Source organism: Calliopsis andreniformis, chromosome 5 (assembly GCF_051401765.1).
Source record: "Calliopsis andreniformis isolate RMS-2024a chromosome 5, iyCalAndr_principal, whole genome shotgun sequence".
In the NCBI taxonomy this organism is placed as follows: Eukaryota; Metazoa; Arthropoda; class Insecta; order Hymenoptera; family Andrenidae; genus Calliopsis; species Calliopsis andreniformis.
Window position 1 is genome coordinate 12,674,467 of NC_135066.1, and position 12,967 is coordinate 12,687,433.

Below are 12,967 nucleotides of genomic sequence, written 5' to 3' on the forward strand. Positions count from 1 at the left end.
ATAAATTGATTTATTGACTTTAGTATTTCTTGATCACTGTAAAATTAACTATTTTCCTACAAATACTATTGTTGTTTATTACATTTTTCAACGTCAATTTTATTTCTACACTAATGGTACTTCTAATTCCACATGAATAATTAATCTACTCTGAATAATTATAATAAATATTTAAAAACTATAAATATTAGAAGGTATATTTAACAAAAGGTATTAGTTTTAAAATTTTATTTTTGAGTATATAATAATTTGCACATAGAATAATAAGATAAGATCATTTTAATTGAAAGTATGACGTTCATTTTGAAGGATTTAAAAACATACTTGTTTATTAGAAATTGTATAAAGAAATCCAATAATAATAAATAATAACTCCACTTATATAAAATTTCAATAATATTTGTTTATTAAAACGTGATTTTAAATAGTAAAAATAATACAAAATAATATAATCTATACAGTGCAAAAGCAATAAGATAAGAATATTGTGCTTTATTACATTATTCATGAGTAACAAATCAATAATACGAAATAATTTTCAAATTATTATATATAGTACGTACTAATTGATCACAAAATGAATAAAATTTTATAATAGTGATACAAATAATATCAGTGAAACATAAGTTTGAAAATCTTTTACTTATGAATTGATGACCGAAAAGAAAACCATTAATTCTGAAAGGATTATCTTTCATTCCTGAGTAAAATACTGCGTAAATGATTGTACAATCAGTTTTTTTTGATAACTAGTAAGTAACAGGATATGATTAAGTTATGAAAGAATGATGAACACATCCTTTCCGAATTTGAGTAATAAAACGTTTTATAGGAATAATGTTTGGTAAAATAAATTATTATATTTAGATTTGTATCAGTTTACTGTATTTCAATGCTGAGTACGGCGTATTATCAGTTAAATGCAAATAAATGCGCGCACATCGAAGCAGTAACGGCGAGAAAAGATTATCAGTTCTGACATTCAAGCCGTTCTACGATCAATGTGTCTAAAAATTTTCATAATATACGAGCAAAACCAACCGATAGCATTTCCTTCTTTTTTTCTTTTACTGAAATACCGTATAAATATTAAAAAGATGGTTACATAATCGGAATGTACTTTAAGTAAAAAGAAGTGTAAGGTAAAGAAAGACGAATAAAGTAATAAAACAAAATTCAATAAACAATCAATAGTTATAAGTAAAATCAACTACATAAAATTGATGTATATAAATGTAATAACAATAGAATAAAACTAATAAATATATTTAAAAATTGTTATCGCTTAAGGCTTCCGAGGCGAAGTTAAGTCTTTTAATGAATATATCTCAATATGTTATCAGCATTTTGTGTAATTGCACTCAAAGAACAAATGATAGTAAGTATTACTGAGACTTGATTGCTGATAAGATCAGCTACAGTATTGATAACATCTTGTGATATGTTTCTTAAGAAACACGACGTAGATACTGATGTCTCTAACGATAACAACTGCATGAACTCCGGACCCCGAAAGCCTCAAATCTCTGATTTCTTTTAGAATAATTGTAATACAAATACAATTGAGAAACAATTAAATCCAATAAAAATTTAAATAACAGATAATATTAAAAGCAATGAAAATAAATGAAAATGAAGCATAACAAGTAGAAGAAAAAAAGGAAAATAAATAAACAGTCGAGGAACGATTGATTTCTCACAGTCTAAATTTGTTCTTATGCTAACAATGTATAATGAGTAAACTATGCTATGCAATACAGTACGTAATAAATACACTAATCATGTATACGTATCAACGATCAGATAAAAGACGTGACAATATTTATTAATATTATAAATATAGTAGAGAAACGTGGAACGATGTACAAGTGTCATTATATCCCTAGCAAGAAGCTGTTACGGCCAATAAAGTCAGTAAGAGTTATACTAGTTATATGTATAAATATAACTGGTGTCAAGTAGGCCTCAATTATTTCAATTAAGCTAGATACCGATTACTTACATGAATCATCTAATTATTTACACATTCATTGATTCAGATTGTAGTCAGATTTTAAGTTTGATTTAAGTTTGATAGAGAATTAGTTATAAAAAATGATTCCATATAATAAATCTTATATTCGGTAATGATTTAATCCTCCCACGTCTCTTCTACGGGTTATCATAAAACTACACTTCATTTCCTCGAGACTTAATCTTCAAAAAGAAAAAAAAAAAAAAAAAAAAATGTATTTGACCAGAAAAACACAAGGAAAAACGAATGCTTTCGGCTGGCCGGTCCGTAATTCATTAAAAGAGCGAGTGTATGTAACGCAGACTTGAGCGCCAGTTGATCGATATTTTATTCGAAAATTCACGAACAATTTTTAACGTGTTTTATTTCGACAATCATTCAAACGAAATAAAATTTTCTTTTTTCTTCGAATAAACAGTTCCGTCTACAAAGAGTGCCAGACAAAATAATATTTTACATATAGTTATCACAAAATAAATAAACATATTTTATCTTTAGATACTTATTTAAATAACCATTTAAATAAAGATCGCTTTATTGAATATCTAGCACTATTTACGGACATGACTGAGGACATTTCTATTTCGTAAAAATTCGTTCGTCAATTGTTCGGATAAAAATTACCCAACTTTCAAACGTAAGGAGGCGCTTGTAACTTTGGATAGAAAGAGGTGTGCGGCTAAGGGAGCTGGCCCGTGTTACCAAGATGAAAAGACGAAAAAAGACTATTTTATTCTTCTTTTTCGGCCTTCTCAACATCCTGTTTTTCTTCAGCCTCTATATCTCCCTCAAATTTCGGTCCTGGCGCCTCTTCACCTTCGATCACGATTTCTTCTGGATCTGGTGCTCGTGGAAGGAATTCCTCATCAGGATACATTGTTTTGAAAATGCTTTGTGCCTTGAAAAATTATAATTTTTTTTACAATAATGAACTGAAAATTGTACATTTGAAAGTTACGAAATAGTATTATGTATAAACTCACCTGATTGACTGCGAAATCGAAATCGAGTTCTAAATCTGGACCAGAACACAAATGAAGATTACTAGGTGCAGATTCATTTAATTTAATGTCACTTGCAGGTAAATTTAAGTACAATGACCATAAAACTTGTGGCTTCAGATTCTCTGCAGTCTCTTCTTTATCCTCTTCGCCACCTTCCTATAAATACATTTCTTCGTAATTTCTTAATTTCAATGTTAACACAATTTCTTTATGCAAGTTTATTTGATCTTAAATTACTTCAGTATATAATAAAAAAGTAACTAAGAAAAATAATACCTGAAGATGTCTCTTCTCCGGAGAAACAGTTTGTGTATGACTATGAATAGATGACCGAATGACTGATGGATCGAATGGTTCCGCTTTTAAAAATTTATTGACGACATAGGCCAAATCTTCTTTTGCGTTTGTCGTTCGTTTGCACGTCATATGGACCATAACTATTTAAAGTGAGTTAATCAATTAATCCATTTTTAAACATTAAACTTAATACTTATAGATATATGTATGTACGTATGTATGTATATGTAAAGAAAGTTCGGCTGCAAGGAGAGAAAAACATAAAAGATGATTCTAGACTCAAAGTAAAACGCAACTTCGTTATTCTTAATTTGTTTCATTTTGATATTAAAGGTTCTCTTAAGTTTCCCTCTACCTGTAACCGAACCCTCTGGATATACATGTATATGAATGGGACAATTCTTGAAGTTATTTAAATTTACATACACAGTCCTTGAGGACAAGCATTTGTAGATGGTCCCAGTTCAATCACTGTAACAGCTTCCTGACCAGCTTCTTCTGGGGGATAATATAAAAGTGTCAAATTCTCCTTTTCACCTTGCATAATTGACCTATAACAATCCACAACCAAATTAGTAATAAATATTCATTTCTTCAATTTAGGATTCAATAAGTTAACATATTTCATTCTATGTTGATATTAATCTGAGTTTATATTTTTAAATTATAATAATAACTATTAGTAAGATTTTTAAAAAAGTAATTAAAATTATAGAATAGAAAGATACAAAATTCAATTCTTTCCTCTGAAATAATTACCTGTCCGTAATGAAAATTCCACGTGATATCCGTTGCTCTCCTTCAGAGGCAACAATTTCTGGTGGCAAATGACCCTGACCAACAACCAAGTGTTCCAAAGTTAATCTTTGTTTACCACTAATGATAGCTTTACATTTGTGATCATCTATTACTATGCCATCAAGTTGCCTTTTCAAGCAGTATACTCCACCAAATACTGCACATAATCTGTGAAGAACAATAGTCGATTTTAGTTTATGATACTTTTAGTATTATTTTAACAAAATAATTAAACGTTACTAAAAATGATTTTACCTGCAAAAGCATTGAGGCAGTTCTCCACTTCCATACATAGGCCAAAGGAAAGGTGTATTTCCATATCGTCCAATGCTATTGAGAAAATGCGACGTGCGATTTACACCATCCCTACAAGAAGTATTATCAGTGGCCATTGCAATTGCTTGAGAAATATAATACTGCACCATTGGTGTTAAGTTCTTCGACTGCAGATACTCTAAGAATGTCTTGTCCTGAAATTCTATTAATAGGTATAATTTATTTAGAAACATAGAATAAGATTATGAAATTATAATATAGAATTAATTTAATTCTACCGTTTACGATAATTGGTCTATATAATTAACATGAATCGAAATAGTTTCGTTTATTTTAAATATATTTATGAGTACTCTTCTTCCATAAAGTAAAAGATAATTTCAATGATTTTCAATTTTTGACAAATAAATAAAAAGAGTAATTACCCTGAAATTCTGGACTATCAGCACCTTGTACCATACAAGAAGTGAGTAGCTTTAGAAGCATTCTTTTTTCTTCGAATTTGACACTTTTATCTTTAAATATATCTTCTCTCGAGCACGGTACTCGTTTCAATTTTCCAAACATAAATGTGGCAACTCGAGAAACTGATCGAAATTCGGCATAACGAGAAATATTACTTGAGATCAGTAGTTCAACCAGTTCTCCTCGTGCAAATAGCAACTACCACAGACAAATAAGATTCCTATCAATTTTCATTCTATTATCATTTAAGGTTTCATAAAATTCAATATTAAATTCTGATGATGAATACACTAAACTTAAATACATTTCATGAAATACATTTTATGAAAATTTGAATTTGTACAAAATTCTGTAGTTTAATCATTAAGATATTAATGTAAAAAATGAAGAAGTTGATGTATCATATTATCATTTACTGAGTTTAATTTTCTGAATTTCATAAAAATTCTTATCTACTTAGCATAAAATCCACATATTGAATGGAAATATATTACATTGACTTTTCCATATTTATTATACCTTTGGCGCTAAATCAATATTAAATTTTCTATATTCCTTTCTTATACGGTCTATACTCCATTGCTTCACATTCTCTTTCTTTTCAACTTTATCATCATCTGGTTTCTCATCACCACTACCACTTCCATCTCCAATGCTATCAGTCTGAGTATCTTTTGAAGAAACCACAGGTAGATCAGCCTCGCTGTGATAAAAATATGCTTACATTTATGCATTATACATAAAATTACAAAAAACATTGTAAATGAAAAACTCACTTTGAAATATACCAAGTTTCTTCAATATTTTCAACAGTTGAATATTGATCACTAGCTTTCAAAAACTTCTCATCAGGTTGTAAATCTATTTCAGATACATCCTTAATATTATCTTTAGAAGATTTTAAATCCTCTATCCACTTTTGCAGGCCATCAAAGTTAAATGTTGCCCATAGGCCACCATAATATTCATTGCTACAAAATAATGTCTTAATCAAGTTTAACATCAACAAATGTATCATGAAACTTATTTAATTTTATTATTAACTCAAAGTTTGAGTAAAATTATCTTTAACTTTTCTGGTGTTTAATCCTTATGTTCATTTAAAAAATGAATAAATGACCAACTAAAAAGTAAGTATAAAATACAAAATATACTTAGAAATAACAAAAATAAAGATACACTTTAATATATTTGCAATAAATATAAGTAATATAAATCATAAAATAGATAAATCTTGTTTTTACTACACACTCTTTTTTAAATAAGCACTCAAAGGGTTCAAGAGAAAGCAAAACTTTCACTGAATATATAATTGTATTCTTTGATTTAATATATTATATTGCTATTCTCTACATATCACATATATTGCTATTTTCACTAACAATTCTTAAAATTTTATACAGCATACAAAATTGTAACTGACATTGAATGTAAATACCACATATATTCAAATAATGTATTTATATTAGTATAATCCATTAATTCTATGATATAGATACTTATACATATGTAATATTTTCTTTACTATCAAAATATGAAACTTTTTATTAATAATTACTTAACTAAAGGGTCAACAAAATTAATAATAATTTTATATACTTAGTTAATGAAATAGTTGTACTTAAATGAAGATGTTTCAAACAGAAAAAAACAAAAGATGAAAGTACAACATTAAACGTTACATACACAGTATTTTATATAATAAACAATATATAATTATTTTTCTATTCTAAGTATTCCTCAACAATATAAAAACAAAAAGGAATACTATACATGAAATAACATTATATCTACGCAATAAATACATCAAAAAGTGTATGTCCATATTTTTCAATATAGAATAAAATATTCGTTTCTTAGGTATGTTTATTCATACATTTTAATATTCTTTCTCAACATCTGTAATTAGCAGATAAGAATGTCATTACATTTATAGAATCTAACTTTCACAGTTAAATTACCATAAGTGATATTTTTCTACATGCAAAATTTATAATTATAGTTACTAAATAAAAAGCATCTCGTATACTCAAAAAATATTATCACATACCTTTCAACAGAATATAAAAAGTGCAAGATACGTGGTAAAAAAAAAGAATTAAAATAAAAAGTCAAAGAAAGGAGGGGGGAGAGATGTAGGGGGAGATAGAAGAATCCGACATACCTGTCTAGGTGAAGAACCTTTTTACCGATTCTGCTTGCAGCTGCAGCGACGATAGACTCCGTCATACCTGGAAAAAATTAACAGACGATTAATTTTATTAAAATGAAACGATAAAGAAAAGTAAATTGGGCATATAGTGTCAAAAATCAATACCTGTCCCCACAACGATGACATCGTACTCAGTCGGCAGATCGTCTTCCATGGCTTCGAGTTGCAAATGCTACGACAGAATATAAAGAATTTCGGACACAAGTAGCCTCGATACTACTCCGTGAGGGAACAATCAAGGGGATCAATTCATTTCTATCGAATTCCCTCGATTAGGCTGAACGAATGGCCACTCCCGTTGTTTCGCTTTCGCTCCGAACTTTCACTATTTCACGGCACCCTTGGAACTCAGTTTGACAGACCAGGACGCCCTACCTCGCGATCGAGCTCAACGCTGATTCGTCGAGATTCGGTTTCAAAAGACAACACACTAGCCAACTAACCACACCAGCTATTGGTATTTTACACCGAAAAATACGTCTATGATGTAGAGATCCAACATCAACATCGAACGCGTTGCTGCATTATCGCCATGCCAAGTAATGTGGCCACTTACAGAACTACTGCTATTACGTTTTTAGATTATAATTATAATTCGATAGCCATGTGACGATATGAGTGTATAACTTTCGAACCCTCAACATCCTAAGCGCAAAAATGAAAAATAGTTTGAACAGTTTCATAATTCGATTGGGAAAAATTGGTATGTCTATAATTCCTAGATTTCTGGCGAGTTTGCGCAATTGGAAACGGGAAAAATAGAGGAATCGTCAAACATCAAGCTTTTCTGGTCGAACATCGTACAGAAACAGAAGTAAGATGAAATTTGTAAAAAAAGGAAGTATAATTTAGAAGACACTTATTTTTAGGATTTTAAATGAATTCATTGCTTAGAATTTTTCCTTTTTTCCCTACATTAATATCTTAAGAGCAGGAGTACTATTCTATTTGTCGTATTAGTATTGTAATAATCGTAAAGGAGTGATTCTCTTTTATATTTAGTATATTCTTAGTTTCGTAACATCCGTGTGAGTCAGGATAATTTTTTATCGCAGTTTCGTAATTCAATAGTGGGTCAGAGTCGAGCGCGTAGTTTAAATGATTAATTCTCAGTAAATGTATGTATATACAGTGTGTATGTGTGCAACATGCATACATATTCTATACGTTTTTCAATTCATACGAGAACTTATTTATGTAACTATATATGATCAACGTAAAAAGAATAACATGATATTTTTTTTTTACAAATTTATTCATTTTATTTTTATATCATTACAAATTTAGTAATGGAAAGGATGGTGCTATGATTAAATTAATTATAAAAATAGTTTTCATACATTACACTTATTTACATCAAAATTTTGAAGGCAGCTATGAAAGCTACAGCTGATAAGGCAGTTCTACAATTTTTTAATTTCTTTTAAGAAATACTGTCAATAGTACGTCAATGTTTTATGTAATGTATACATAAAAGATTAAAAGCTGACTTGTATATTTGAGATTCCATTTAAAAAACAATGGAAATAATTTTCAGAGAGAATCTTTAGTCCGTAAAAAAAAATGATGTGATATAACGTAAGATTTTCTATATATATTATTTTTGATTTGTGATTATTATAATAAACTATGAAAAAAGAATTAAAAAGTTTTAAATAGTATAATACTCAGTTAAAACTCAGTTCCTTGAATTACAGAAGAATGTAGCTTTGTATAGTGTAATAGTATTGATTATTTACAAGTTAATAAATAATTAGCTTGGGAAGAGCTTTTTTTTATCTAAACTTCTTTAATGCTGCCAAAACGCTACTATAAAGAATGGTTCTGGCATCTCTACCCCATAAATAATCAATATGATTAAATTTTGAGTACTCAATTTTTCGTGTTTCTATAACATTCGGTAACTTATCAACAAGTTTTTTTACATCTGTAGGATCTGTCAAAAAATCATTTTCACTATAAAATAATGCAATTGGTATTTTCACTCTTTCAAGATCATATTTTGGTGGTTGGGTTGACCCATAAATTTTTAAATTTTCAAATGCACCATAATCAAATTTTCTAAATGATCCTGTTAACAAGAAAAGAAAAAGAATGAAAATATAAATAATACTTAAAATAGTATAATAAAACTAATGGAGTACCTGATAATATACTTTGACTGTAGTGAATAATTTGTTTAGCAGAAGCACCAGCTGGAAAGTGACCCAATATTAATGGTAACATAGATTTATCTAACTGATCACTACCAAATCCTGCGATCAAGTAGAACCAGCATACACAAAAACCTTTTGTAAGGCTACCTGGAGCATTTCTAATTATTGTACCTAAAGCTCGTGCCTGTAACCTATTGCGGGGGAACCATTGATGTACATTGCAATAAGAGGATCCCCACTGAAACATATTCATTATAGCATCTATCAATTAGAGATATTGAAAAATTCTCTGAACAGAGGTGGATTTTATCTATTATTACTGCTATGTCAATTTTTTATACTTTAAAAAGCAGATAAAAAAAATTCTTCAGTCTTGATATTATGCAAAGGAAATAGTTTACTGGGGAACAAAACTATTTAATATAAATAAGAGTGAAAATAAACATAAGATATTTGTATACTTTAACATATGAAGGCATTATTTATATTTATTTCATTATTAGAATTAAATTTTGTTAAAACTCTGTTAATAATCTAATTGAAATTCATTGCAAGTTGACCACCTCTGATCATTGTCAAAGATTATTGCATATATTAAAAATATACCTCCATTAATCCACAAAAATGAACAATGAATTTAAGTAAAGGACTCCTCTGATTCGAAAGGAATGCTATTGGTGCTAAACTGACCATTCCCTTAATCTTTCTATTATATTCGGGTCTTTCACTGGCCATAACATAAAATGCAGTTGTACCTTGACTATAACCCACATAATAGAGCTCAGTGTGTCCAGTTTGCTCTAAAATATAGTCTATTGTTGCTGGTAAATCATAGTAACCAATTTCATGCCAACTAAAAGATTAGTGTAATTATTTACCTGCTAATTGAAGCTAATGTAATTTTTAAAATTTTTATTTATCAATTTTACATTTGCTTGTATTTATATACATATTATTATGTGTAACAAGTTTTCAATTTTAAATTACCTGAAATCCCAAAATTCTCTGTCTCTGGTTGTATACTGTTTATGTTTTTTAGAGTATGCATTACCTCTAGCATTTCCCAGCCAAACATCATAATCATTATCACATAAGAGATATGCTAAAGCCTTTTTTGGGCCTAATAATACCCAATCAGCAGAACTTGAGAGTAGTCCATGATGAATGAGGACTGGTATCTGGCCCTATACATTGTGCTACTTATGATTTGCATTCTATACATAAAGCACTTATCTTATTTTGTATAAAATCTTAATTAGCAGAGATTCCAATTGAGATTAGATAATTGTTGTTTGGCTCATTTTTCTGAAGATAATGATGTTATTACAAGACAAAGTGATTGTTTTAACATCTCACTCTGTTTTAACAAATACTTTGTTACAAATTGCTACATCACATCTTCTATCATATTTTGACTTGGATGTTGCTTTTATTAATGATCATAACAATTCACTTACCTGTTTTTCTTTCCTATCATCCTGGATATTCTCTATATTGTCTTCGCACAAGTTAATACACGAATTATCATTTACTTTTGGAAGAACTCTATGTACATCTAAACGATATCCATCCTCTGTCCAAACGTGATGAGTTTCTGATATATAACCATGAGCCTCTATTAGTTCTGGCTAAAATTCAAACAAATTTTTAACATTATTATGATTATTATTATTATCAATAATATAAATATGCGAAGTATAGGATAATCCACTTAAATATAAGGCAATTTTTTTAAAACTATTGAAAATAGTCTTAATTATACCAATTGGATATTCTAGAACTATGATTTAAGTTTAAAGTAGATTCAATAATGCATTTTATATTGAGAAACTTTAACAAAAACATGAGTGTTTCAAAAATGTTTTAAGTTATGCTAACATAACACTTTAAGTTATGCTACAAATAAGGAAAATAATTATCATTATATCTCGTAAGATATACATCATAAGAAAATGATATTTTAAACAAATGTCATTTACTGTCAAATGAACTGTAAGCAAATTATAAGCAAATGAAGGGTTGCCATTTACCCTATTGACTGTTTTCCCCTTAAGTAAACCACCTTTATAAACATTGTCATTTGTAAATTACTGAAAATAATGAAAAATTATTATATTCATATTTTGGAATATTCCCAGAACTACATCTCTTGAGAATGTCGTTTTATTCTCAAAATTTTTTCTCACTGTACTAAAATGAATTAATGTTTAAATTTGGAATGATAGACAAATAACATAAGACAGTGAAGTGTTTGAAACGTTTGATAAATTGACCAACCCATACGAACGTTTCAAGGAGGTACAAAGTGACTTTTGTACTGCGGAAAGTCGCAATTACAAACAAATTGGCAAATAAAACAAAACGGAAAGGAACTCACTGTTGTCATGTGAGTTTCATCCTGATTGGCTGCTGCGCTCATTATACGAGCAACTGACGAAAGAAGCTGATTTCCGTGACGGAGAAATATCGTCTAACTTTCACCAAGAGTCACTCCGTTTTCCTTTTGCTATTTTCGTTTATCTTTAACTCTGTTTTTTTCTACGAATAGATTAAGCGAATACCGAGAAAGGGTTTCCCAAGGTTGGATACCGTAATCCGTGCACCTCGAAAGATCGAGAAATATCGAAATGATTTCGCGCGTTCAATCCTTCGAGATACGACTCTGTTAGAACGAATCCCAACACGTTCACAACGATTCAATGCGCCACACTGTCGCATGTAGCTATAGCGGACAAAGGTGATACACGCGCATGCGTATCAATTCAATAAACGCTAATTATTCATACGACACCGCTAATTTCCTTTACTTTTAAAATAATTATAGATATAAAAATAATGATGACACAGGAAAGCATTCAGCTAATAAATATGTATGTGTTCTTATACTCTAATGAAATTGTATAGTAATGCATCATTATTATATATATAATGTCTTGAGATCGTATGACTGAAAAATATATATATTTCTATGGTAAAATATTGATTTATTGAAATAAAGTTTGAAATAATTGAAATTAGTTTAAATTGAAAAAGATTACCTGAACTCATGAAGACTATTCTATATTTAAATGTGAGAATGAAACAAGTTTTATAGTTTGAATATTTCCAATAAAATGTTAAGAATTATAAATTGGTCTATTGTGCAAATATTTCTTAATCGAATTTTTCAAATTTTATAATATATGAATAATAAAATATCATAAAATCACTGTGTAATATTGCACATTAAATTTTGTTTTGCTATCTTCTAGGAGTAAATATTCAAAGTGATGTGTTACACGTCGCACATTTACTACAATAATAAGATAACTCAAAAGTCATAATACTCCGGAAAATGCGATAATATGGCTATTAATTTTAAGAGCCATATTCCTTCGATAATTTGAAATTCAAAAACTGCAATTCTATTATTCTTTGTTGAAGCATATGAATGATGTAAGCTGTATTTATGTCTTATGATAGAAAATATGCACATACTACTTTAATTAAGAAATGCAAAATCTATTACGATTGAAACGTAACATATTTTTCATTACTATAATTTTGATTTGATACGAAATTGAGCTTACAACAATATTGCCTTAAAAGACTAACATAAAAATATAAAAATTATATTCCCAACTTCTCCACAAAATTATTATTTAAATGTCTTTATTCTTGGTAACTAATACCTTCGTTGCATTTTGAAGAACTCATTGCGTTGACGTTGTTGCATTCTTCGTTTTTATACGTCACTAAAGATATT

The 12,967-nt window shown here is 28.9% G+C and overlaps 2 protein-coding genes across 2 annotated transcripts; both read right to left on the bottom strand.

Annotated features, from left to right (window-relative positions):
- Nucleotides 1-508: 508 nt before the first annotated feature.
- On the bottom strand, nt 509-7,412 carry Rep (Rab escort protein). Its single transcript, XM_076377664.1, has 11 exons — nt 7,172-7,412; nt 7,019-7,085; nt 5,631-5,825; nt 5,374-5,557; nt 4,815-5,052; nt 4,369-4,591; nt 4,075-4,281; nt 3,742-3,866; nt 3,295-3,455; nt 2,998-3,174; nt 509-2,912 (listed from the first exon to the last, which is right to left on the bottom strand). The coding sequence occupies exons 1-11, from the start codon at nt 7,218-7,220 to the stop codon at nt 2,745-2,747; spliced, it is 1,794 nt and encodes a 597-aa protein (XP_076233779.1). The 5' UTR covers nt 7,221-7,412; the 3' UTR covers nt 509-2,744.
- Nucleotides 7,413-8,330: 918 nt separating this feature from the next.
- Nucleotides 8,331-11,836, bottom strand: LOC143178811 (lipase 3). The gene is made up of 6 exons (XM_076377665.1): nt 11,600-11,836; nt 10,680-10,850; nt 10,210-10,406; nt 9,829-10,075; nt 9,211-9,460; nt 8,331-9,137 (listed from the first exon to the last, which is right to left on the bottom strand). Exons 1-6 carry the CDS (start codon nt 11,639-11,641, stop codon nt 8,842-8,844), a joined length of 1,203 nt encoding a protein of 400 aa, XP_076233780.1. The 5' UTR covers nt 11,642-11,836; the 3' UTR covers nt 8,331-8,841.
- Nucleotides 11,837-12,967: the final 1,131 nt, after the last annotated feature.